This window comes from Orcinus orca, chromosome 19, assembly GCF_937001465.1.
Source record: "Orcinus orca chromosome 19, mOrcOrc1.1, whole genome shotgun sequence".
Taxonomy (NCBI): Eukaryota; Metazoa; Chordata; class Mammalia; order Artiodactyla; family Delphinidae; genus Orcinus; species Orcinus orca.
In genome coordinates this window covers 40,994,196-41,019,532 of record NC_064577.1, presented here as the reverse complement: position 1 = coordinate 41,019,532, position 25,337 = coordinate 40,994,196, and the positions used below count along the sequence as shown (strand labels likewise).

Genomic DNA, 25,337 nt, shown 5'->3' with positions numbered 1-25,337 from the left:
GTTAGGACTCAGCACTCTCACTGCCAGGGCCCGGGTCTGATCCCTGGTTGGGGAAATAAGATCCTGCAAGCTGCGTGGTGCGGCCCAAAAGCAAACCCAATAAAATAAAGAAATAAGTTCTAACCTCCCACCTTGACAAATACACTTTCATAATGTCCTGGAAGACCAGTTTCCAATTTAGATGCCTCTGACTCCTGGGAGTTTTGCAGGGAGCAAACTCTGTATAGGGAGAGACAGCTCCACTCCCACCCTGTGCCCTGCCAGCAGCCCCCCTTCCTACTGCCAGCTCCTTTCTACACTGCAAGGGACTCATAGGCATGGAGGTCAACACCCAGCCTCAACTCACATCCTGGCTCCATCTTCATGCCCTGCAAACAGCTGTCCCTTAGCCATCTTCAGGTGTCCTTCAGGTCTAGGGGTGTACACACTAGTGGCAATGACCTGCCCTGAGGAGAACAGGCCCAGGGAAGAGGCTTGCATGTGTTGGGAGCAAGCCGGCGACCTTCTGGGCAGGGACCTCCGGAGTCACAGGTATGGCGCCTGTGGTCTTGAAGGGGATACCCAGGCTCATCCCCTTGGCCCTGCTGACTACTCCTCACCCGACAGGGAGAGGGATGGCAAGAGGAGGGCCAGAGCAGAGACCTTGAAAGCACCCAGCCAGGGTATGGGCCACCCCTCCCTCGCCCAGGTTTAAGGGCGCTCATTAGACCCAGACTTCCCTGGCAGCCTCCAGAACTCGGGCCAGGAACGGGAGCTGTCTTTCCATTGGAGGGCAGCTTGGACAATCCCCAAACAGGACTTTCAGTCACTTGTATTATTTATCTTCCTGGAAAAATTTAGTGCAGCTTGATCCCAACTTGTGGATTTCTGGATGTGGGGAGGGCAGAGAGGTGATGACAACGGGGCTTTTTTTTTTTTTTTTTTTTGGTTGGGTCTCTAAGCCAGTTTGTTCCCCTGAGGCACAGCCCTCCCCAAGTGGGCTGCTGCTGGTCCCCGCCCTGTCTTCTCACCCTGGAGACAAAAAACAGGGTGACTAAGGAGAAGGTGGTGAGGGGACCTGGGCAGCCCAGACAGACCCAGTCAAGATCCAGGGACCAGCAGGGGCTGGGTGGGGGTGGGGGTGAAGGGCACGGCTCTCTCTGGCCAAGTTTAAAAAAGAATTTCCAACCCCACCCCTACCCCTGGCGGATCGGCTTTGCTGTCCTACCCAGGAGGGGACGCTTGCACTTGTTGAGCCCTCACCAGGCGCCAGGCACTGTGCTAAGCACTCTATGCCCACATTCTCATTTAATCCTTGCAGCCCTATGAGGTGGGTTCTATTATTATCCCCATTTTACAGGTGGGGAAGCGAACTCATAGGTGAACTAACTCGCCTAAGGTCACACGGTAGGTAGAGGCGACAGAACCCAAGTCTAAGTGACCCCAGAGTCCCCACTCTTTCCACCGTAGCACATTGCCTCCCAGAAGCAAGAAGCTGGCACAGAAGCAGAAGGGATGAAGGTCAGATAGGAGAGAGAACTTCCTGACAGTGACAGTGTATGTGGTGAGAGGAGACAATGGAATGGGGAAACTAGACAGACACAGAAAGCCCCGCCACCTGAGTTGGGTCTTGGTCTGTCTGTTAGCTTGTGACTATCTCTAGAAGGTCCACGGGGTGCTGGCTGGATCCAGACACAAGCACCCTGACCTCCCTCCGTTCTACTATCTGGGGTCCTCTGCTCTACCCTAACACAGCAGCTAGGCCCAAAGTCTGACTCTCCTTTGTGGCTCAGAGCTCTAAGCATCCCATCTGAGCTGTCAGCTCAGGACCTCCTTTTCCAGGAAGCCTTCCTCGAGGTCCTAGGAGGCAGGACCCCTTCCCTACAGCCCAAATCCCAACACAGAAGGTGCAAATGCACCCACGTCTACAATAACGCCCACTTCTGTGATCACCTCCCCCATCTGGCTCTGGGACATGGACGCAGAGAAGATCTATTCAGTCCCCAGGCTCTCTGGGTTCCCCAGGCCATCTGGACCAGCCCCTGCTCCCTCTTCCCCTTCACCCCCATACATCTGTTTCCAGGGTGTAAAGAAATGATGCAGGTGCCCTGGGGCACACCAGAAAACCCAGGCTCCAACTCAGGTATGCAGTGTCTCTTACCGCATTTTCCCTCAGATGCCGTTTGGGTCACCCCATCACCCCCTAAGTGGGAGGAGGGAGTAGGATGCTGCACTGAATGAGGCACGGGGCACTCTGAGTCAGTGAGGTTCCTCACCCGGAGCCCTGCGGTCACCACCCGTAACCTGCTCTCCTCCAGAAAGCTGCGTGCCTCAGGTCCGGCTCTGTCCCTTTCTGTCCCTCACAGCCTGCCTCGGCATCAAGGAACGCCAGCCGTGACCCTCTAAACTTCTCCAGAGTTTAGTCTCACCCGCTACCTAGATGCCCAGCATCAGTGCTCAGAGCCAATAGGGATATCCTCCCTGCCCCTTGGGGTCCCCCAGTTTTGAGGCGAGGGCACAGGACAGGTGGAAGGGGCTGCCTTGTTCTCCCGCACTGCCCTCGAGGTCCTCAGCGTGGACCAGCCTGCGTCGCTGACTTACCTGCGGGGCACAGACGAGCCCGTCGCGGCCACCTGCTCTCACCGCGCTCCGTAGCGCAGCGGCTTCGCGCTTGCCGAGGCGGAGGCGGGGCCGGCGCGGGGGCGGGGCCTGGGGGAGCGGCGGCCGAGCCCCTCCCCGAGTCTCCGCGGGGAGGAGCGGGCCGGTTTATTCAGGTGGGCATAAAGGGGGGGAGCATCCGGGCCACTAGGGAGGCTCTGGAGCTCTAGCTATTCTGAGGGCTGGGATTAGGATTCCTGGGTCCTGAGGACCTCATGAAGTGCCCTCCTTCAGGCAGCCTTACCCAAGTGCCCAGGAGGCAGTGGCTCCGCATGAAGACCCCCTCACACGAAGAAGCAAGCGCGGGGACCCCTCCTCGTCTGCGTTCCCCCTTCCAGCTGGGCTCAGGAAAGCTCTCCCAGCCTGGCAAGGTGGGTGCGCGATAGGACACGTCCTCTAAAGTCAGGGCCCCCCCATCCAGGGGTCAGCTGTGTAGGGGCTCAGGCCACCGACGGGACCATTAGGTGCCCAGGTCATCTTTATCCTCAGTCCATCTCTCTCCCAGCAACACAGCCACACACACACACACACCCCCCACGCCACCCCCACCCCTGCCCTCAACACCAGCTCAGGTCCCTCAGCTGTCACTGTTTAGCCCTGGAATGACAGGCATCTGGACTCCGCGCATCCAGCCACACTCAAGGCCATTGAGCTTAGCACCCCTGGGCCCCTGCCCCCCTCCCGCTGCCCCCAGTCGCTAATTTTATTGACCTGTAAAAGGCACGTTGCTGGCAGGAGAGATCACAAGTGAAGGTGAAGTGGGGAGCAGAGGGGCAGAAGAAGGGGCCCCGGGAGGCAGAGATGGGACAGGAGGGAGGAGAAGGGTGACTCCTGGAGCCATGGAGAATAGCAGGAAGAGAGGCCCTAGGAAAGAGGGGTACACTCTCTGGGGGAGTGGAGGCCAAAAAGACTGGTACTGAAATGTCAGCCTTCAATCAGAAGATGAAGAAAGATGCTGGGAGAAGGGAGTGCACATTATTTCCCATCTACCCTTAGGCAGGACCAGGGATGTAGCCAGAGGGAAGGAGGTTAGATGGCAGGAAGGACTGCCATCCTGCTCTCAAATCTCTGCCCTAGCCCCCTCCCTTCCTCTTGAAGGTGACTCCTGCCTGCTGGGCTGCTTACTACAGAAATAGCCCTTTCCCTGAAGAATCAACCTAGATCTTGCCTTTCTTTTTCTTCCTTTCTTGTTAAAACGAGAACAGAAAATTTAGGCCTTTACAACTTCTCCCACCCCCCCATGCCTACCTGAGCCCTACCCCTCAAATCCTGGATCTCAGCCTCTCCTCAGCCCAGGGGAGATGACCTGGGGGTTAGGAGAGGATGGAGAGGGGGGCACTGGGGTGTGAGCCTATTATGGGGTGGAGGAGGCAGAAAGGCCTCACATTCTCAGTGGCTCTCAAATTTAGACTTTTGATGCTCTCTCCAAATCAAGGTTACATGATAGCCATAAAGAGGGGTGTTAAAAAATATTTTTAAAAAAGCTTTGAACATTAGAAATACAGCACAGGGACTTCCCTGGTGGTCCACTGGTTAAGAATCTGCCTTCCAATGCAGGGGACGCAGGTTCGATCTCTGGTCGGGGAACTAAGATCCCACGCGTCACGGGCAGTTAAGCCACAACTAGAGAGAAGCCCACGTGCCACAACCAGAAAGAAACCTGCATGCCGTAACCAAGACCTGACACAGCCAAAACATAAATTAATTAATTAAAACAAAACTAACTAAAAAAAAAGAAAGAAATACAGCACAAAGCAGATTGGTGGATGGGGAAGGGGAAGAGGATTACATTGGGAGCAAGGAAGTTTTGAGGGTGATGGTGATGTTCATTATCTTGATTGTGGAAGCGCATACATACGTTAAACTTATCAAATTGCACACCATAAATATGGACAGTTATGTCAATTATACCTCAACACATCTGTTTTCAAAATACCACCCACTTTCTACATGAGTTCTACGTCTTTATTTTTAATTTATGGAGAATCTCAAAGCCTACAAGTGGCCTTGGCAGGGAAGGAATGTTGAAGCCAAGGGAAACTGGCGCTGCCTAGTACAGTGGGGCCATTCCTCTGCCTCAGTTTCCCCCCACCAGCTCCATCCATTGCATACGAAGGTGTCTGTGTACGTGTAAGGGGGGTCTGGGATGAGCTGTGGCTCTCCAGCTGCTTCCTCAGTGTGGGAGTCCAAGCCAGCCTGGGTGCCCAGGGTTCCTCTGTGGCTGGTCAGCCGGGAGCCTGGAGCTGGTGACTCGGGAGGGAGGGGCTGGACCCAGGCTTTCCCCAGGAGATGGTGGCTGCTGTGGATTCTCCCGCCCCCTGCAGGCTACAGCAGGCACTGCAGGGACAAGATGGTCAGTCCAGGGAGAAGTCTGCCAGGCTCTGGGCACAGTGCTGCACGTAGTCAAAGTCAGGCACGGTGAAGGGCACGCGGGACCACTTCTTGGACTGGACCCGCCCTTGCGGTGTCTCCAGCAGCAAGCTACGGACTTTGAGTACTGGCAGCTTCACTGACTTGTAGATCATTTGCAGACCCCAGCCCTGTGGGTGGGACAGAGATGACCAGGTCTGCACCTCTGTCCTCAGACTGGGCTTCTCTCCTCAGGTCGGAGTTCATGAATGCTGGGCCTATGTCTCCCACCTCAGCCTGAGAGCCATCTCCCCCATCACACTGTGGGCTCCCTAAGACAGGGGTGGAACTCCTCAGATTGGGAGCTCCTGGGGCAGGGCTGCCTCCCCCATCCCAGTGAGGGCACCCTGATGGCAGAGGCTGGGCTTCCTCTCTCAGACCGAGGACTTCTCAAGACGTGCTAAGGGCCACGGCCCCAGCACTTACCTCCCCACAGTTCCTGCAGCTAATGACACCTCCAGGCCTCCAGTCCTTGAAGACTCTGTTGATGACCACAGGCTCCTGGGAGATGTTGTAGTAGATCCTGGAGAAGAATGGGAGTGGCCACAGCCCTCATAGACCACACCCCCAACCCCAGCCCCAGATCTCATGCCCTCCTGCCTGCCGAGCCTGCGCCTGGGCCTTGGGCCTTCCTGCCTGTCGAGAGGCCACACTCTGCCTATGCTGCCTTCACAGCACCTTCTTCTGCCAAGCTCAGGCCTCAGCACTACCCACCTGGATGATTTCAACAGTCCCCCAACAGCTCTCCCTGCCCCATCCTTCCATCCCATTCCATCCTTACTCTCAACCCCACATCATCCTTCCACCAACTGTCAGAGTGACCCTCTACAAATGTACATCTGACCCTGACATTCCCTTGCTCAAAATCCCTCCAAGACTCCTCATTGCCTACAGGACAAAGGCTGAACTTTCAAGCCCGACCTTCAAGGTCCTCCACAGGCCAGTCTGTGTTCCTTCAGAATCTCATCCTTCACCATCTCTTCCACTCAAGTCAACCAGAATTATTCCCGTTGCATCATCCCTGCCTCTCCTCATCTCCATTCCAACCCAGTGCATCCTTCAAGACAAGTCCTAGTTGAAATGCTACCTCCTCAGATGAGAGAACCTGTGTGAAGATCCTTGGCATAGCAGGTACCTAATAAATAATGAAGGGATGGAGGATAGGGAAAGTTTACCCTCTAGAGGGTGGAAGATGAGGGGATGGCTCAAGGACAACTAGCCTCTCTTGATGTCTTCAAAGTAGGTAGGACCACCTGGTTGGGGAACCAAGATCCCACATGCTGCGGGGCAGTTAGGCCCAGGTGCCGTAACTACTGAGCCCGTGCGCCTCAACTACAGAGCCCATGTGCTGCAGCTAATGAGCCCACGTGCCACAACTAGAGAGAAGCCCGCGCGCCACAACGAAGAACCCACACACTGCAACGAAAGATCCTGAGTGCCGCAACTAAGACCCAATGCAGCCAAAAATAAATAAATATTAAAAAACAAAGTAGGTAGGACCAGGGGGCCAGTCTGTGGCCCCTCAGCATTTGGCGTCCTGAATTCCAGCTCTTGCTCAACCACACAGGGGCTGTGGGAGCTTGGGCAAGTCACTTAGCCTGAGCCTCTGTTTCCTCACCTGTAAAGTGGGGTGATGATAAGACCTGTCTACTCAGACTACCGTGAAAATGCATACTTGGTAGTTGTTAAAATGCTCCTTAACCTTCCAAACCCTCAAAGCACTGTCTGGATGGGAGGGATTCTCCATCTCCCATCATACCCTTCTTCTCTCCCCGCCTCCCATCCCAACAGCCCCTTCTACAGTTCTCACAAGAAGTTGGGGTTCACATTGACGTGGTGGGTACCCTCCACCCTCCGTAGGTCACTCCCATAGCCCACGGGCACCGTGCAGTTGACACAGAGGAGCCGCACGTGCTCTGCCAGGAACTTGCGCTGGTGACTCTCCCGCTGGGCCGCCTGGGCTGCCCGCTTGACCAAGGCTGCCCGCTGCAGAGCCTGGATCTGGGGTGGGAGGGGACATGGGGCATGGTTGGGGCCTGAGAGACCTGACCCCAGGAATGCTCCCATGGGGACAAAGGGCTCCCAAAGACCTCCGATTATTAGCACCCAGAAGGGACTTCCTCAACCATCCCTGGACTTTTTAGAAGCAGCTCTGTGGAAAAAAATATGGGGTAGAAAAAAATATGAGAGGAAGGCAAGTCTTTTTGCTGAATCTTTACTCCCTCTTTGGAGGATTTTGTGCAAAGTGGCTTCTTTTAATCTAACATGGGGCATCATTAATAATTATGCTGGGACAACAGGAGTAAATAGGGACCATCCTGAACAAGGCTGGACGATAGTGACCCTGCCTCAGGGGAACTGACTTAAGCCCTGGTTCTGGGCTTATTTTGTGGATGTGTCTGTTTGTTTCCCTGCTGCCTGGTTCCAGAAGGGCTGTAAGGCGGCTCTCACAGATACACAAAATATTTGGTGATGAGGATAAATTCAAAGCCCTGGATAAGGCCTGTTTCCAAGGCATTTTGGAGAACAGCCATTGCCTTCCCTGGAAGCCCCACCCCCAGCCTCTACCTTTCCCTTCATTCAGATTTTCCCCAGGTGGGCCAGGCTAGCCCCCAGAGGAAGGGGGACCAGGGGAGTGTATGTGTGTGGCAGTCAGAGACCTTCTAGGCAGAGTGTCTTCAGTCCCCTTCCCCGTAGGGTACTCAGGCTGCCCACAAACCTTGTCCTGGTACTTGGCCCGGTCCATCTCCTGCACAGCAGCTACTGCCCGTTCCATCAGCGTCTCTAGCGCCTCATTGGTCAGCTCCCGCTTCAGCTCCCGACTACCTTGGGCCGCCACAAATGAGTATACACTTTGGCTGGCCCGGGCACGGCCCCTTGCCTGGGAAAAGAGAAAACAGAGGGGCCTGAGTGGGGCTGGGGTCCCACACAGCATCCTTTGAGGGCTGTTTCGGGGAGGGATGCTCTGGGCACCTGGACCATGGAGATCTCATTGGTCAGGAGCCCATAGCGCACCACCACCTTGCACTGGGGGATGTCCAGCCCCTCCTCTGCCACACTCGTAGCCACCAGGAGGTTCAGGGTACCAGTCCGGAACTTCTGGATCACTTCCTGCTGGTCCCTCTGGGGGGAAGTGGGGGAGGAGAAAGAGGATGGTAAATGAGGTAGGTTGAGGCCTATCCTCCTGCCAGCCCAGCCTCTCCTGGTTTAGCCCTTTTACTCACAATCTTGTCCCCTTTCCCTAGGAACCCTGCGTCCCCACCTCTATCTTCAAGTAGCCCCAGGACCTTGCTCATCTTCCCAGGTACCCATCTAACCCCCGTCTCCCTTAGGAGTCCCTAAAGGTCCCTGCCCCTCTACTCTAGGAGCTCTCATGGACCTATTCTTCTCATGCAAGGGACCCCAGACCCCTGATTCCCTGTCCTGAGGACATCACTCGCCTCTCCCTGCAGATCCCCAAGCCTCTGCCTCTCTTCCCCCAGAGATCTCCAGATCGGGGGAACCTTCGACACTGGGGATCTCAGTGTCTACCTCTTCCCCCCAGCTCTCTGCCCTCTGCCTGGAGCTAATCAGTCCCCCATTGCTCTGTGCTGAAGATCCTGTCCCTTCCCTTTCCCCACTAGGGAAGCCCCACCCTCAGCGCCTTTCCCCAGAACCCACACCTGGGTCATCGGGATCATCTGAGCGCTCTGGCTGCTGTTCCCAGCCCCAATCAACAGCTGGGGCCTGATGGCCACTGTCTGCAGGCCTGGCTGCTGCTGGAGCCAGAGCAGGAGGGAGTGAGCACTCTGGCGGGTCCGGGTGAAGATGATGCCCTGGGGGCTGTCAGGGCTCCTGAACTGCTTCTGCAGGATCTCTTCCAGCACCTCCAGTTTCGGGTTCTCTGGGCCACGAGTTGCCAGGTGGGCCAGCTTATTCTTGTGGTCTGCCAGAAAAGCCCAAAGCAGAAGCGCAGGACTCAGGTCTGGAGGTGGGCAAGGCGTGGGTTGGGCGTGGGGGACTCATGGGGATAAGATTACAGGAGTTTGGGGTCCGGGGGTGCCTGACGACACCTGCTCCTGCCTAATTCCCCTGAACAGCACCAAAAGCACATTTAAAGATACCCTCTGCCTGCCCAGCCTTAGGTCGGGGGCCTACAGTGTAGAATCCTTTGCTCACACACCTCATCCAGTACCCCTCTTCAACCCAGCTACCAGGATGACCCTGGACATTTTCATGCTAATCTTTGCTCCTGGGGTCTGACTCAACTCAGGTCTCTTCAGAAAGATCCCTGCCCTCCAGCCTGTGCTGAGGCCTCCTCTAGCCTTACATTTCATCCTCTGACCACCTCACTTTCCCAGTTTAAAGGTACCACACATCCCAAACCTTCAAGGACCGTCCCAATTAAATGGTTTTTTAAAAATCTCTGTCAAAAACATGAATTCGTTTTTATATCTATGCAAACCTTCACAAATGAGGGCATATTATCTTTTGTCATATCCACGGCCTTGACTTTTGGTTAAAAAATTCGGGCCCCAGTACCCTCGTTGGCACCTTCCCCACCCACGTTGGCACCTGCGTCCTGGCTGGCCTCTGACCTTCAGTTCAGTTGCGAGCCTCACCATCAAACAGCGCCAGCAGCCAGCGCTCGGCACGCAGGATCTGCGTCTTAGTGGTGCGCTCCCTGTCGTAGAAATCCTGCAGAGTGGCCAGGGCATCCACCGCACGGACCGTGTCGTGGATGAGCAGTGCGTCGTTGTAGCGACGCAGGTGAAGCGCGTACACCCGCCGCTCCTGGAGCCCCGCCTCAGCCGCTGAGGGAGGGCAGGGTTCGCAGGGCCTGAGTGGCCACGCCCCTCCAGGGCCCACTTCCGCCTAGACTACGGCCCCCGAAAGGCTCCGCCCAGGCTGGCCCCGCCCCGGCCCGTCCCGGCCGCACACCCCTTCCCTAGAACCGCCCCTCGCACCATCCCGGCTCAGCTCCACCACTTGTTGCTCGTAGGTCTGCGTCCCGAAGTCCCGTCTCAACTCGGGCATCTCCAGATGGTCGTGGATTTGGTCCATGAGCTCCTTCAGCATGTCGCCAAACGGATCCTGGACAAGAAGAGTGAGGGTGTGAGGGGTTTCCCACACACATCGGGGAATGGGCACCCAGAGGGGACGCTGATCTCCGGGTGAAGCTGCGCCGCTACTGCCGGCACATCGGAGCTGGACAGGAGGGAGCCCCCCAGGGAGGCCGGCTGGGGTGTGAAAGGAGTCCTGGCTGGAGGCAGAGGTCGGGGTCCTGCACCCCCGCCCCCGCTCCTGCTACGTCGGAATCCTTGACTTCTGGCCTGAGCACAGTGATGTCTAGTCCTTGTCCAGCCCTGTCATAGCAGACACCAGACAGTGTCTGCACCGCAGGAGAGAGCTTGGAACAGCCTCAGCACAAAGTGGCCCAGCTTTACGGTTTGCAAAGCGTGCCCAGGGTTTTGAGAGATGCCCACGGTGGCATCTGAGTCCAACGAAACAGCAGGCTGAGGGCATGGGCTGTATCTGCCCCATTTCACAAAAAGGGGAAATGGAGGCTGAGACAAAAGCAAATAACCTGAAACCACAGAGCTAGTGAGGGTGGAGTCAGAGCTCAACCCCAGGTGCTCTAACTTCACACCAGACCCCACCCCTTGCCACGGCCCGCCCCCCACGCACCTGGGTGCGTCTGTGGCAGAGGTCGTACTGTTTGCAGGGCTGGCGGCTGTGCTGCAGCTGGGAGCGGTAGTCCCGGGATGACATGATGCGCCACGTGTCCAGGTTGGCACAGAGCTGGGGCAACAGAGAGGGGTTCACTGGAATGGGGGGTTCTGTGGGGACAATGGGCAGAGCTTTGGGGCAGGATGGGCTGAGGCAGGGCCATTGGGAGTGGAGACTCAGGTATTCAACAAATAGCTATTGACCTCCTTCTCTATGCCCAGTGCTGTTCTAGTTACCAGGGATACAGAGCATCTTACATTGGAGTTGGGGAGACAGGTGATAAACAAGAGTAACAGAATGAGGGACTTCCCTGGTGGTCCAGTGGTTAAGAATCCGCCTTCCAGTGCAGGGGACACGGGTTCGATCCCTGGCCCCACAACTAAGATCCCACATGCCGCGGGGCAGTTAAGCCTGCACGCCACAACTACTGAGCCCGCGTGCTCTGGAGCCCGTGCCCCAAAACTAGAGACAAGCCTGCCCATTGCAATGAAAGATCCCGCATGCCGCAGCGAAGATCCCGTGTGCCGCAGCTAAGACCTGACACAGCCAAATAAATAAATTAAAATTTAAGGGCTTCCCTGGTGGCACCGTGGTTGAGAGTCCGCCTGCCGATGCAGGGGACGCGGGTTCGTGCCCCAGTCTGGGAGGATCCCACATGCCACGGAGCAGCTAGGCCCGTGAGCCATGGCTGCTGAGCCTGCGCGTCCAGAGCCTGTGCTCTGCAACAGGAGAGGCCATGACAGTGAGAGGCTCGCGTACAGCAAAAAAAAAAAAAAAAATTAAAAAAAAAAGAGTAATAGAATGAGAGAATTTCACGTAGTGTTAACTAGCTCTGAAAAAATAAAACTGGATGATATGAAAGAGTGCAGTGGGACTTCCCTGGTGGCGTTGTGGTTAAGAATCCGCCTGCCAATGCAGGGGACACAGGTTCGATCCCTGGTCCAGGAAGATCCCACTAGTTGCCGCAGAGCAACTAAGCCTATGCATCACAACTACTGAGCCTGCGTGCCACAACTACTGAAGCCCGTGCGCCTAGAGCCCGTGCTCCGCAACAAGAGAAGCCACTGCAAAGAGAAGCCCGCGCACCGCAACGAAGAGTAGCCCTCGCTCACCGGAACTAGAGAAAGCCCATGTGCACCAATGAAGACCCAACGCAGCCAAAAATAAATAATTAAATAAATAATTAAAAAAAAAAAGAGTGCAGTGATGATCAGGGAAAACTCTGAAGACGTGACATTTAAGCTGCTCCCTGAATGACAAGAAAGAGCCTGACAAGTAAAGTGCAGGGTAAAGGCATTCAGGGCAGAAGAAATGGCAAGTGCAAAGGTCCTGAGACACGACAAGCCTGCCATGCTCAAGATACAGAGAGAAGGCCAGAATAGTGGGAGTGAGGGGAAGGGCACAGGAAATGAGGGTGGGAGGTAGGCAAGGCCTAGGTCACGTGGGACTTTGTAAGCCAGAGTGGACTTGGGAGATAGAATAAGTGCGACAAGAAGTCATTCGAGGCTGGGGCTTAGGTGGGGAAGTGGCTTGAACCCTGCCTGGGGGAGTCTGGAGAGGGCTGATGGGCATGGCGTAAGGCAGGACAGGTTAGGGAGGTTTCTGGTGGGAGGGTCACAGGGGCCAAGCTGACCTGCAGGACGTGGTCAATGGCCCCATTGAGCGTGGAGGCCCCGCCAGTGCCTGGCGAGGCTGTGAGACCCAGCACCTGCGGCAGCGGCCGGGTCCTCCGGAGTTTAAGCTCCAGGTACCGGCTCAGGATGACGTTGTAGACGGTGTCTTTGTGAGTGTGGTGACACTCATCCACCACCAGCAGGGAGAAGGCTGGAGCCACACAAGAGAAGGTTATTACCTAAGTTTGCAAAGCCCTTCCTCCCATAAGCTGTTTCATGTAGTCCCCACAACTCATCTGAGAATTCCTTCCTCCCTTCACGGCTTGCAGCTAGGCCCCAGAGAATGGGCCAGGCAGGGCCGATTTACCTCCATTTTACAGGTTAGTAAACTGAGGCTCAGCTGGGGGAAGGTACTTGCCCAAGACCCTGCACTCTAGCCAGGTCTGTTTCTACTGGGGTGTATGCTGGGGTTTGGTGAATGGGGAACGCCTCATCCCATGAAATGTCCCAACACCTTTACTAGAACAGGAGCCCTGGGGTTGGCAGGCAGGGGGCCTCAGGGGTGCACCCTTTCCCCCTGCCCCCAGCCCTCACCGTTGAGCTCCACATGCTCCCCCTCCTCCAGGCTGGTCAGTGCCTTCTGCAGCAGCTCAGCTGTGCAGATGAGCAGGTCGTGCCTCTGGGCCACGTGGCCAAAGCCAGCTCGTGGCCCCATGTCCCCACTCAGGGTTGTAATGGTCCAGCGTTCGCCCAGCATGCGGCTGAACTCCTCACAATGCTGGGTCACCAGGTGCACCTGGGGGTGGAGAATGAGATGGGGAGAGGAAGCTGGATCAGGGCCTGGGGAATAGGGGGAGTAAGGTGACCCCCAGGACATGGCTGAGTTCTGGAATGGGTGAAAAGACAGGTGAGCTTAGAGACGGTCACAGCCGCTTTGGAGTTCCGGAGGGTCCTGAGAGGCACCCGAGGAGTTGAGACGCCGCTGGGGGGAGGGCAGGACACTCACCCTGTTGACCAACACAACCACCTTGGCTCCGTCTACAGTCTCTAGATGCCTCTTGGCCAAATAAGCAGCTGCCCTGGTCTTCCCGGAGCCCGTGGGCAGCCAAATGATGATATTCTTGCCCTCCAGGGCAGGCATGATCACCTCCCACTGGTAGGGTCGCAGCTCCATTCTGGAAATGGCAGGGAGCTCAGACCACTGTTCCTCCTGGCTCCCTCCCAGGCCCGGCACCCCTCAGAGCCACTCTCCACTCCTGGCCAGCTCAGTCTTGCGTAGGGAACTCCCTGTGCCCCGGACTCCATCCAGCTTGAGGGAGAAGGGGGCAGGACAACGGTGGGACCTACCGGAAACCGATCTGGGCAGGGGAAAGGCTGAGTACCACAGACCACACTTGCCCCGTGCCAGCCCGGGTCTCACCTGCAGCCCTGCCGGCTTAGCCCAGATGCTGCTGGGCTCCGCTGAGCAGGAAATGGAAACTGAAACTGAGGGGAGGAGCCAGCACTGCAGAGATCAACCTAGGAATCTCCCTTCACTGCCCCACAGAAAAAACTTTGTGTGCTCCAGGGGGCCCGGGTGGGGGGCTATGGTGGGTGAGGGGGGAGTGAGAGGGTGAGGGGTGGAGGGAGGGGGAGAAGTGCTGCTGACAGCAAGGCACCCTCTCTTTCCTCCTGGGTCCTGCTAGCCCCTCCCCCAGGAGTGGAGTCTTCACCTGGACCAGGAGCAGACAGCAGGGAGAAGTGGGGGGCTGCAGCCGGGCAAGCCCCATCGCCCCGGGGGCGCGGGACAGGCATGAGGCTTGCTGAGAAGAACAGCCCCAGCCTGCAGGCAGTATTGGCGGAACAGGGTCAGTCTGCTAAGGCCAGGATTCTACTGAAGAAACAATCACACTGAGAATAAAAACCCCAAAACTTTATTGTTCCCTCCAAGGGATTAATGCCAGGAAATGAATGGTCCCCATGCCCCCCACCCCTGGGGGACAAACAGAACAGTGCAGGGTGAGGCACGGCCCCTCCAGTCCAGGTTGAACTTCCAACCCCTGAAGCCCCCTCACTCAAGCTAAAGTTGGCAATCCTGCCCTTGAGGAAACAGTGACCTGGGCCAGGGCCAGGACTCCAAAACTCCATAGCTTGGGGGAGTGTGTGTGTGTGTGTGTGTGTGTGTGTGTGTGTGTGTGTGTGTGTGTGTTGGGGGTGGGGGTGGGGAGAAGGGGGGATCAGGCAGGACTGGGGGCCACCAGGGCTGGACAGGGTTCATCCTCTGGCCACCAGCCACTCTTAGAGGGGCTGAACCCCAGACCTGAGAGACCCCTTCCCAAGGTCAGACACAATGAAGGGTGGGACAGAGCTGCAGGCTTGGGGGTGTCCCAGGGCCCTGAAACGGCTGCAGGATCAGGGGCTGGAGGGCCCCTGGCTGGAGTGTCTCAAACTGAGGCAGACCGGGGCACAAGGGCACCCCAGGGATTAGATCAGAAGCCGAGGTGGAGGCATTCCAGGTTGAGGCCGAGGTCCAAAGCCAGACTACTTGTCAATGAGCCCGCCCTCCTTGAGCTTGAAGTAAAAGAACTTCTCCAGGGCGCTGGCGCAGCGGCAGTACTCGCTGTCTGGGGGGTTGTACTCGCGGCAGTTAGCGATGACCCGCTGCAGGTCAGCTACAAAGAGCTTCCGGGTCACATAGTAGCGGCTGCGCAGCCTCTCCGTCATGGTCTTCAGGTCTGGGCAGCAGGAGAGAAGGGCACTGTTTTCAGAGGCTGCACGGCCCAGGGAGCCGGAGCAGGTGTGGGAGGAAGGAGTTGGAACGGGGGGTCCTCACCGATGGGGAAGCGGATGACCTCGTAGTAGTCTGGGGCCTCCGACTTCTTCACGGGCTCCATGAAGGGCCAGGCACTGGGGTGGGACTGCAGAGGAGAGCCGGGCTGAGGCCAGGCCCACTGTGCCCCCGCCCAGCTCGAGACAGCCACCCCCCACCCTGGGTCAGAAAGCCGCAGCCATTGGCACAGGGACCCCCAGAAGGGAGCCTGGTCTCCCGACCTTGATCTGGGCCAGCAGGTTTTTGAGGGTCGTGTAGAGCTGGTCTGGGTCCTTCAGCTCCTTCCTGGGGCAAGAGAGGCCGAGTCTGAGGCTCCTGGGCCCTCTGCCTCCCCCTCCTTCCTCCCTTCCCTCCACACAACACTCACCCCTTCTCCTTCCCCAGCGGCTTCCAGCCCGTCTCTCCTGCAAAGTGGGGAGTGGGGAGAACACCCCTAAGAATGCCTGTCTACACCCCAAGCAGTACACCCCCTCCCCAGCCAAGACCCCTGCTCACGAATGCCAGGGACGCTCTCCACAGGGATCTGCCTCACACCCTCCTTGAAGCAACTGAGCCCGGGGTAGACCTTTCGGATCTGTGCCTGTTTGCGCTCAATCAGCTTCTTGATGATCTGAGGGAAGGAAGGGTCTGAGGGGCCAACCCAGCTCCAGCAACCACCCTCCCAGGCCACAGTCAGGCCCCCCTAATTTCCCCTAAGAGGCAGAGCAAGAACCAAGACCCTGGCCCATCCTCCTTCATGTGCGTGCGCACATGCGTGTACACGTGGTACACATCCACACGTGTTCACCCTCAAGTGCACGTTCATGAAAAGCCCCATGGAGACGTGCGTGTGTGTGCGAGTACACGCACGCACATGCACACACACCTCCTTCTGCTTCTTGATGATGTGGGACAGCTCCGTGTAGGGAATTCGCGGGTTCAGCTCACACTCCATCAGTGTCGCGCCCTCATAGTCCTTAATGTAGCCCAAGTAGCGGCTCTTGGGCACCTTGATGTCCTTGGAGAAGCCCTAAGGCGTGGAGAGTTACGGCCAATCCATCAGCAAGCCTTTTCCAACCTGAATCTGTCCCTGGCATGTTTCCAGGCTGGCTACCCACCCCTCGACTCACCCCCAGAACCTCCCAGCTCCCCCAGCCTGCCCAACTGCCCTAGAGAACCCTATCCTTCCCTGGAGCAGCAGCAGGAGGGAGGAATACAGGCGTGAAGGACTCCCCCGCAGGTGTGGGATGGAACAGGGGAGACGAAGGACTCCTACTCCATCCACATTGGGGATGAGACAGAATGACCCCTGTCCCCAGGCAGTGGGCAAACGGGGTGAGGTGAGGGTCACCTGCTTTTTGAAGTAGCCAATGGCGTACTCGTCGGCGTAGGTGAGGAAGTAGAGAATGTTGTGTTTGATGTGATACTCCTTCAGGTGGTTCATCAGGTGAGTCCCATAGCCCTGCAGGGGAAGGGGGCAGGGCTTTTCAGGGGGCAGGGGGCAGGCCTGTGGCTAGAGAGGTCTCAGGAGGGCAGGGAGGGGAGGGCAGGGACAGGAGGGAGCAGACTGGAAAGGAGGTGGGAATAGCCAGGGGATCCAAGTCAGGTAGGAGGAAAGGCGACTGGCAGAGGAAGGGGAGTTTATGGGGAGAAAAGCGAAGGATGCTGGATTTCTAAGAGCTTACTCTGGAACAGGTGTGGTGCTTGGTTCTTTACAGAGTAATCCTCAAGTTAACCCATGAAACAGCTATCGTTACCTCCATTTTACAGAAAAACACCTGAAACTCAGCTATGTTAGGAAATGTGTCCAAGTCAGGTGGCCAGCTATGGCAGGGAGGGCCTGCATCTAAACCCAACCAGGAAGCTGTGGTCCTCAGGCAGCTAGTTCCCAGTCCCTGGGCCTCAGAATTGGAGGAAAGGGGAGGGGGAATCACAAGGGCCCCACTCATCACAATATCTGAACCCCAAAGAGACTGTCTTCCACACACGTCAGGACCAAAGAGGCACCATGCAGATATGGGTTATGTAAAACAGGACAACGGTGGAAGTGTCTGTCAGCCCAGTGGTTAGGACCCCAAACTTTCACTGCAGAGGGCGCGGGTTTGATCCCGGGGAAATAAAATCCTGCAAGCTGCACAGCGAGGCCAAAAATAAATAAAGTGGCTGCATCATTTTACAAAGTAAATAAATAAAAACAAAACAGGACAAGGGACTTGCCCGGTGGTCCAGTGGCTAAGACTCCACGCTCCCAATGCAGGGGGCCCGGGTTTGATCCCTGGTCAGGGAACTAGATCCCACATGCCGCAACTAAGAGTTCACATGCCACAACGAAGATCCTGCGTGCTTCAACTAAGACCCGACACAGCCAAATAAACAATAAATAAATAAACATTTTTTAAAAAGAGTATTAAAAAATAAATAAATAACAAAAAAATTGGGCTTCCCTGATGGTGCAGTGGTTAAGAATCCACCTGCCAATGCAGGGGACATGGGTTCGAGCCCTGGTCTGGGAAGATCCCACATGCCATGGAGCAACTAAGCCCGTGCGCCACAACTACTGAAGCCCACACGCCTAGAGCCCGTGCTCCGCAATAAGGGAAGCCACGGCAATGAGGACCCCGCGCACCACAATGCAGAGTAGCCGCCGCTCGCCGCAACCAGAGAAAGCCCGCGCGCACCAACGAAGACCCAACACAGCCAAAAATAAAATAAGTAAAATAAATTTATAATAAATAAATAAATAAATAAATAAATAAAACAGGACAACCCTGGACCTTACTAGTGGGTCTACTGTAACAATTAAAGGACAGAAACCAGGACTATCACCCAGCACAGGTGCTGTTATAAAAGTTAACTCCCCGACATACGTGAACATTCTTGTGACGAAAGAAATACAGGTCCGTTTAAAAGTGTTACTGTAAATCTGAAGAGTTCTCATTACAAAGAAAAAGCATTTTTTTCCTATTCCTTTAATTTTGTAACTATATGAGATAACGGATGTTCACTAAACTTACTGTGGTCATCATTTCACGACGTATGTAAGTCAAATCATCAGGCTGTACACCTTAAACTTACACAGTCCTACATGTCAGTTATATCTCAATAAAACTAGAAGAAAACAAAATAAAAGTGTTACTGATTCTGGCGTACCATATGTCAACAAGTGTTTCCTTAATCCAGTTATCAAAGTACAACTGCCACCTTGTGGGGGTGTGAAGAACTGTCTGGCCACTAAAAGAAGGGTTGGGGGCAGCTGTGTCACTATTGTGTTGCTCTGACCTCGTCCAGAGCAGAAGCAGGGGGTGGGATGGAGCTGGGACCAGGGGCATGGACTCACCTTGACCTGCTCATTTGAGGTGACAGCGCAGAAAACAATCTCCGTGAAGCCCTGGGTGGGAAACATGCGGAAGCAGATCCCACCAATGACCCGCCCGTCCTTGATCAAGGCCAGAGTCTTGTGCTTCCTGAGGGGAGAGGGGTCAGGTCACAGGCCCTACCTGTCCCCCAAATGCTCCCCAGGAGCCCACAACCACCCCGGAGGCCTGAGCTGTACACGGTGCTGGGAACTAAGGAGCAAGAATCGCCCAGGGTTGGAGGAGGAGGCCTGGGGAGCAGTGGGGAGGCCAAGGAGGAGGTGCCTGGGTGTGGTGGCCTGGGGCTGGGCTCTCCTGGGGACATACGGGTCAAAGACGAGACGGGCGATGTACTCCTTGGGCATGCGTGGCAGCTGGTGGGAGAAGACGTTCTGCAGCCCTACGAGCCACAGCAACACCCGCCGGTTGGCCTTGGGTGTGAGCGAGTTGCCGATGACATGGAACTCGATGATGCCGCGGCGCTCCTCCAGGCGGGCAGTCTCATCCCGGGCGGCGTTGGCCGACAGCAAGCTCGTCTGGGCACCGGAGGAGGGGTGTTGAGCTGGGGTCTCAGGTGGTGAGCCACCACCCCACCCCCAGCACAACTGGCCCATAAGCTGGGCTGCCCACCTCAGGCCCCAGCATGGCCGCGGGATCCGTGATGGTGAGCATGACCTCATTGACGAGCTCCATGGGGATGTCGCCCATCACACGGAGCCGTTTGGCATCCTCCAGGGTCAGGTTCTCTGGGAGCTTCCTCTTCTCACCTGCTGAGGAAGCTGGCAAAGTCTCCCAGGGACAGCAAGAGGGGCCGGGGGAGGGGTGAATGAGGGGTAGAGGTCAGGGGTCAAGCACCCACCTGGCATGGGCTCAGCCCCTCCGGAATCCAGGCTCAAGGAGCTGTTGCTGCCCCCAGCCATGGTGGGACTGAAGATGGGGGCGCTGGGAACAACCGCAGCGCTGACTGTAGCTGAGAGAGAGACGAAAAAATCAGGGGATGGAGGTTGAAGGTGCTGGTGTGTCCCTCTAAGGGATCCAGGCTTTCCCACCCCCAGCTGAGCCCTCCTGTACTTCCCCACTGCTGCCATTCGCAGCCCCTCCTCCACTGCGGGGCTAAGGTCAGCCAGGAGGGCCAAGCAGAAAGCCTACTGTGTGTGGCACATACCCGGCCGGGGCACCAGCTGGGTTCCCTCTGAGGGCGGCATGGTGAAGCCCGACTCCCAGATTGGAGAGTTTGCCCCGTAGATCTCCTCCTCCAGCATAGACAGGAATCTGGGGGGAGGGTAGAGTCTGTCCCACAGCTCTGTCCTCCAACCGAGGGAGCAGCCTGGGCCAGACACGGGAAGGCCTGGAGGCTGCCCTCAGGGAACTGGGAGACAGAGACAGCCTCTGCCTTCAGACGAGGAAGAGGCACAGCTCCCTGTCTTCTGGGAGCCCCCCGTTGAAGGTAGGAGGACAGGATGATCCAGAACAGAGACTAGAAGCCCAGTATGCCACGGTGAACAGCACAGGGAGACAGGGTCTGAACCAAAGCCATCCTGTGCTGTGTGCCAGGCGGGGCACCCAGTCACCCTGGGCCTCAGTATCAAAATGTGATTCCACCCTCTCCTGCCACCTCTTACTGCCACCTGGTGGCAAGAGAAGCACATGAGGGCCTGCATTAGTTGGGAAAGGCTTCTTGAACTGGGTGGCTGTAAGCCAGCTTTAAAATGAAGAGATGGTGTGGCAGAACAGAGAAAAATCTTACAGAAAGGGCTAGGACAGGGGTGAAAAGCAGTTTCACCTCAAGTGTAAGCTCTTGAGGAGTGCTGTGGTGAGAAGGATTCTGAGCTGCGTCCACACCCCATGGGAAACAGTTAGTCATGTCTACCAGGGGCGTGGGCAGTGTTAGCACTCGGGCCATGTACCTGTCATCCCCAGACTAGTACAGGAAAAGGCAAGGAGCTAGCAAATTATATCTGGGCCTTGGGCAAGTCTCCCAGGTAGAGGCCCAGATCCATCCCAGAAGATTCATGGAGTGAGAGGAAGGACCAATCCAGGAAGTCCTCCTGGAAAACAGGGGACCACAGGGAGGATGTGAACGTGGTGCAAGATCCTGACAGGCCAGAATAAGCCTTACTTGGGGAAGTGGGTGAGGATGAGGGTCCTCTTCTCGGGCACCAGCTTGTCCTTCTCCACCCGGAACTTCTCCAGCAGCTGTCGCCGGGTAACGGTGAAGATGGAGCGGAGAAGGCTCCGCCCAAAGACGTGAGTAGTCTCGTACCGGGGAAGGCTATCGCAGCTCTGGGGCACGTGGCAGTAACAGAGCCATCTGCAGAGCAGATGAGGAGCAGGGAGGTGGTAAATGAAAGCCCAGGCTGGGCCTACAAGCCTCCCCCATGCTGTCCCTGGCTGGACCTACCTGGTATAATTGACCTTGTAGGTAGCCACGTCCTCGGCCTGAGACCTCTGCCGAAATTGGGCAGGCGTCTCAAGCTTCCAGTAGTTAAGGCAGAGCAGGAACATCTTCGAGAGCTCGAACATTGTCTGCCGCTCCCGGGGAGCCAGATGACTAAACTTGTACTGCACAAAGTTCAGCACACCCTGAGAAGGGGAGGTAGGTAGGGGACAAAACGGGAGGAGGTGTGGGCAGCCAGCAGGGCCTTCTTATTCAAAAGTAGGTGCTTCCTGAGGGCAGGGGGCTCTCTGCGGCTTTTGCTCTGGAGCTGTCTGTGAGAAGAAATTATACCCCCTCCCACCTCCATGCCCACCTGAGGTTAGCCCAAAGCATCCTCCTTTCTCTGAACCTCTCCCCTGTTCTCAGCTTGGGCGGCGGGGGGGGGGGGGGGTGGGTGGGAATGGATAACACAGCCTCCCCACTCCTCCAAGATGCCCCCAATCCTCTTACCACCTGCCTCATCCCACCTGCTCAATATTAGGCTTCTCAAATGGGGGGCTGCCCAGGGACCCCTCCACCACGGGCCGAGTCATCTGCAGGATGCATTTCCGCAGGAGCTGGAAGAAGAGGAGGGAGGAGTAGAGGTCAGCGGAATACAGAGCTGCAGGGCCCCCAGCCTCCCTCCTTCGCCCACGCACACTCACTTGGAAGAAGCTCACCTTGAAGAGGTAGAAATAGACCTGCTTGGTGTCCGTATCCTCCTCCTTGTGAACAGACATGAACAGATTCTCCACGTCCACCACCATCCCCAAGAGTCGGTTAATCTCATCCTCTGACACATTCTCCAGGTGGGACACGTGGTCGGCTGTAAGGATAAATGGCAGTTGGGAAAAAGAAACAGAAAAAATCAACAGGGCTTCCTACTCCTTTTCATCGCCAGCCAAGACACACCCTCAGTCCCTCCAATCAGCGTGACCGGCAACGAGACTGACCGCTCCTATCTGGGTGGCCTCTTGTCTCTTCTGGCTGGCAGATTTCCTTTCTCCTCCCCTGGGGCATACACGCTCCCAGACCAATTCCTCTTTAGGAGGCATCTTCGGTCTTTCAGAGATGCAACTATGTGGCATTAAGTCCTCCTGTCCAAGTAGGACCCGGCACCTCCACCCCCACCCCCAGCTCCAAGGGCACTACCTGCCTTACCCAAGGGGTGCTCACAGCTGCGGCACAGCTCGCTCAGGTTGGCAGCTGGCTGCTGCAGGTCCATGCGGGGTGCAGTGGGGGGCTTGGGGTTTTTCCAGCCATTACACTTGCAGGTTTCATTGGCCTGGAGGCAGAAGAATCAGTCAATAACCCTGTAACCCGGGGTGAGAAGCCGTTCCCCAGCCAGAACTTTGCCCCCATTCCCACCCAAGTCCTAGGATGCCCCAAACCCCGCCCCCTCTCACCCCAGGCCCCGCCCCCACCTTGCAAGCCGAGAAGACCCCTAGCTTCTCAAGCTTCTTGGCGCGCGGCAGCCCCCGGACTTGCGCCTTCCTCTGGCTGGCGCGCTGCTGCTGGCTCAGGCCAGGTCGAGCCGGATCACCCCCGCTCCCGGTACCCCCACTTCCTACCCCGGGCCCCCCGGTCCCTGTGCTCCCGGCTGGGGCTGTAGCTGGGGCTGGGGCTGATGCCGGAGTGGGAGCCGGAGTCGGGGCCGAAGCCGGGCTGAGGGTAGGAGTCGGAGTTGGGGCGGGGGCTGGGGACTGAAGAGGACGGGGCTGCGCGGCCGGGGCCGGGGTCGAGGCCTGGGAAGGTTCCGTCATGGCCTCCCCGCAGCGGAGCGCGGCGCAGCGCGGCGCGGCGCTCCCAGCCCTAGGGCCGCATGGGCAACCGGCGTTCAGTGCGCAGGCGTCCATGCCCCGGAGCATGATGGGAATTGTAGTCTTTCACGGTCGCTCCCTTTGCCTCCAGCTTCCAGGCTTTTCTGTCCTGTCTCTTGATGTCGGCCAGACAAGTGAGGCCCGAGCGAGCACCCCAGATTGACTCCTCCTCACTTGTAATCTCTACTGAAGGCTTCCAAGATAGTAAAGATTGCTGCTCTTGGGACAAGGAGAAGTACCCCAGAACACAGGCTTCTGTTTGGGGAATCACCTCCCAAGCCCAAGGGTGAAAATGCAGGCCTGGGGCCTGGAGTCGAGTTGGCTTCTTGCGCATCTCCCTCCTGCCCCCACCCTGGCCCTATCCCACACGTCTCGGGACACAGAGTTGCACCCAGCGTGGCGATTAAATGGCAGCAGTTCTATTTCTTGACCAGTTAAGTGGTTACACGGGTGTGTTCTCTTTGCGCACTTTTCTCTGCGTACATTATACTTCAACAAAAAGGGTTTATTTTATAAGCACTGAGCGCCACAGTAATGGCCGTGGTCAGGTAAAAGGCTCCCAAGGTGGGGAGGGAGTAGAGGCAGAGGAGGGCGGAACGGCTCTCCCGCCCACACGGTGGGCACCTCCCACGCAGGGCCCAAGTCTTCATCATTGTGGTCCCAGAGCCCAGCTCTGAGCTGCCACAGTAGGCCCGGGATGGAATGAAGGAAACCAGGAAGGCGCCTCCACCTCCCAGTCCCCATGTGTCGCAGGATTGTGCGTGGTCAGAGAACTGCAGGACGTTCCAAGAATGGATGACCCCACGGTCACACTGATGGCTCTGTTCAGGGGACAGTCCTCCTTCCCCCCAGGCCCGATTCTCAGAAGGGCAAGAGCCCGGCGGCTCAATCTCATCTCCGCTCCGTACTGGTGACAGCTCCAGTGTTGGGCTTGAGCGCCACCAGCCCCGTTTGGCCTATCCGGTTGGGTCTCAGCCCCGGCCGGGCCCTCTGACTAAGGTGGGGAAGGGCCCGAGAAAGCGGCCGGATCCGAGATAAAAGCAGCAGCAGGGGACGCCAGGGCGGCTGCCAACCTGACCCATGGAGGTAGGACGTGCACAGCTGACCCCATACTCTGTGGAAGCCAACCTCGCCGGAAGCCAAGGGAGCCTCCTGAGCGGGGAGGCGTCGCGCGAGCAGGAGCGGAGCCACGCGGGGCCACGAGGGCCCCCGCTCCCGGCGTCGGGCCCCCGCTCCCGGCGTCCGCCCCCCGGCCCAGCGCCGAGGGCTGCATTCGGAGCCTCGCGCCCTTCAACAGCAGTTGCTCACTCGGATGCAGCGGGTCAGTAGCAGTCTCCCCAACGGGAGCCAGTCGGCGTCCCGATGTCCCAGCGTGGCCTTTACTGAACAGAACCAGGTGCACCCTGCCGGTGCGGCAGCTCGCGGAAGATGTGGCAGCTGTACGGGGTGGCTTCCAGATGAAGATGTATGCCCACGGCTTCACCCCTGAGGAGCTGGTGGTTCAAGTGGACGGCGGATGCCTGATGGTGACTGGCCAGCGGCAACTGGAGGGCTGTGACCCGGATGGGAGCGGCTTCCGCGTGGCGCAGAAGGTGCACCAGCAAATGTCATTACCACCGGACCTGGATCCCGCCGCCGTGACCTGCTGCCTGACCCCCTCTGGCCAGCTGTGCGTCCGTGGCCAGTGCCGGGTGCTGCCTTCCCCTGAAGCCCAAACAGGACCCGCCTCAAGACTCAGGAGCCGTGCCTCTAAGAAGGGTTCCAAACTAGCCTGACCCAGTAAACCACCACCGTAGTGAGCAACACAACAGCTTCAGAGTCTGCGGTCGTTTCTTGGGGCTGGGGTCAGAGGGGGAGGTAGAACAAAGGTAGAGGGAGGCCAGGTGGAGGGCCCAGAGGGGCAGGAAAGGCACCTCAAGGTGGTGGTCCACGATAAATCTGGCCCCCGGGAAGCTGGGGGAAGAGTGGGCAGTGTTGCTTTACTCAGCTCAGCTCACTGCTTGGACCAGCAGGGAGCAGCAGAGGGCCAAAAGGGCCCCAGCATCACTTGACTCCAGAACCAGCAGAGGGCCCCCCAGAGACTAGGGAGCAGACGGCTTGGACCCAGTGTGGGGCTGCCGTCTTGGCCTTATGACCAGTCCAAGGTTCCAGAGGTCGTCGGTGTTCCTTCCTCTTCAGAGAAGAGGGTGAGAGGACCCCATCTCTCACGAGCCTAGTACAGACTAATCAGAAAACCCCAAAGAGGTTGTTTCTGGTGTTCAGAGACCCAACTATTTTCAAATACAGACTGCACATACCCCAATATAACCTGGAGGGGCTGGGGGAGAGGCAAATGCAAGGCCCTCAACTTCAACCTTGGTGAGGTTCAGCCCCAGCTCACTCTCACCCCACTCCACCCAGTTAGAGCAGTAACAGCTGGCCTCTTTCTCTTGGTTACCATGACCACCAACATCCCCTCACTTTGGGGGCGGGGGGAAAGAAAGCTTTTGTTTAACAAGATTTAGAGGTTCATTTTAAATTAACTTCAAGTAAGCTAGAGAGGCTACGGTCTGATAAACTCTGCCAGAGAAAGACAAGGAAGACAAGCAGGAG

General features: G+C 57.1%; 4 protein-coding genes across 16 annotated transcripts in view; 1 reads left to right on the top strand and 3 right to left on the bottom strand.

Moving 5' to 3' along the window:
* Positions 1-2,703, bottom strand: part of ZNF385C (zinc finger protein 385C) — a 56,669-nt gene extending 53,966 nt beyond the window's left edge. For all 4 annotated transcript variants that reach the window (XM_049702619.1, XM_049702622.1, XM_049702621.1 and 1 more), the window contains exon 1: positions 2,581-2,703. The gene's annotated coding sequence lies outside the window, so the exon portion shown is untranslated. The remainder of the gene's footprint in view (positions 1-2,580) is intronic.
* A 1,877-nt stretch (positions 2,704-4,580) lies between these two features.
* Positions 4,581-14,213, bottom strand: DHX58 (DExH-box helicase 58). Of its 7 annotated transcripts, none has more exons than XM_033411027.2 (13): positions 14,081-14,213; positions 13,375-13,543; positions 12,963-13,164; positions 12,389-12,579; positions 10,714-10,827; positions 9,993-10,119; positions 9,648-9,839; positions 8,709-8,971; positions 8,020-8,169; positions 7,766-7,927; positions 6,857-7,047; positions 5,473-5,569; positions 4,581-5,177 (listed from the first exon to the last, which is right to left on the bottom strand). In XM_033411027.2, exons 2-13 carry the CDS (start codon positions 13,540-13,542, stop codon positions 4,992-4,994), a joined length of 2,043 nt encoding a protein of 680 aa, XP_033266918.1. In that variant the 5' UTR covers position 13,543; positions 14,081-14,213; the 3' UTR covers positions 4,581-4,991. The 7 variants fall into 7 exon arrangements, with proteins under 7 accessions (XP_033266918.1, XP_004282853.1, XP_012393254.1 ...); XM_004282805.4 differs by lacking the exon at positions 14,081-14,213 and adding an exon at positions 13,716-13,915; XM_012537800.3 differs by lacking the exon at positions 14,081-14,213 and adding an exon at positions 13,789-13,889.
* A 46-nt stretch (positions 14,214-14,259) lies between these two features.
* Positions 14,260-22,758, bottom strand: KAT2A (lysine acetyltransferase 2A). 4 transcript variants are annotated; one of them, XM_033411023.2, is made up of 18 exons: positions 22,350-22,758; positions 22,087-22,210; positions 21,591-21,751; positions 21,414-21,503; positions 20,911-21,092; positions 20,629-20,820; positions 19,675-19,781; positions 19,369-19,479; positions 19,140-19,279; positions 18,837-19,045; positions 18,494-18,620; positions 16,508-16,618; positions 16,043-16,186; positions 15,673-15,787; positions 15,545-15,581; positions 15,399-15,462; positions 15,181-15,265; positions 14,260-15,082 (listed from the first exon to the last, which is right to left on the bottom strand). In XM_033411023.2, exons 1-18 carry the CDS (start codon positions 22,686-22,688, stop codon positions 14,889-14,891), a joined length of 2,532 nt encoding a protein of 843 aa, XP_033266914.2. In that variant the 5' UTR covers positions 22,689-22,758; the 3' UTR covers positions 14,260-14,888. The 4 variants fall into 4 exon arrangements, with proteins under 4 accessions (XP_033266914.2, XP_033266915.2, XP_012393225.2 ...); XM_033411024.2 differs by having other exon boundaries at positions 19,140-19,276; XM_012537771.3 differs by having other exon boundaries at positions 21,606-21,751; positions 22,350-22,757.
* Positions 22,759-24,057: 1,299 nt separating this feature from the next.
* Positions 24,058-24,520, top strand: HSPB9 (heat shock protein family B (small) member 9). Its single transcript, XM_004286898.3, is given in 2 exon segments — positions 24,058-24,143; positions 24,145-24,520. Coding segments are annotated over 2 exon segments (462 nt in total).
* Positions 24,521-25,337: the final 817 nt, after the last annotated feature.

Bases quoted from the DNA above. Each gene is read 5' to 3' on its own strand.
- DHX58 (XM_033411027.2), bottom strand. From the start codon at position 13,542: ATGGAGCTGCGACCCTACCAGTGGGAGGTGATCATGCCTGCCCTGGAG. The intron at 8,170-8,708 runs GTGTGGGTTCTG...ACTTCCCCCCAG, and splicing joins AGATGATCCCGATGACCCAG to AGGGACCAGCAGGAAGTGAT. The intron at 7,048-7,765 runs GTTTGTGGGCAG...CTCCCACCCCAG, and splicing joins GGGCCAAGTACCAGGACAAG to ATCCAGGCTCTGCAGCGGGC.
- KAT2A (XM_033411023.2), bottom strand. From the start codon at position 22,688: ATGACGGAACCTTCCCAGGCCTCGACCCCGGCCCCGGCCGCGCAGCCC. The intron at 19,046-19,139 runs GTGGGCAGCCCA...TCCGGTGCCCAG, and splicing joins CGGCCATGCTGGGGCCTGAG to ACGAGCTTGCTGTCGGCCAA. The intron at 15,788-16,042 runs GTGTGTGTGCAT...TCCTTCCCTCAG, and splicing joins TCATCAAGAAGCAGAAGGAG to ATCATCAAGAAGCTGATTGA.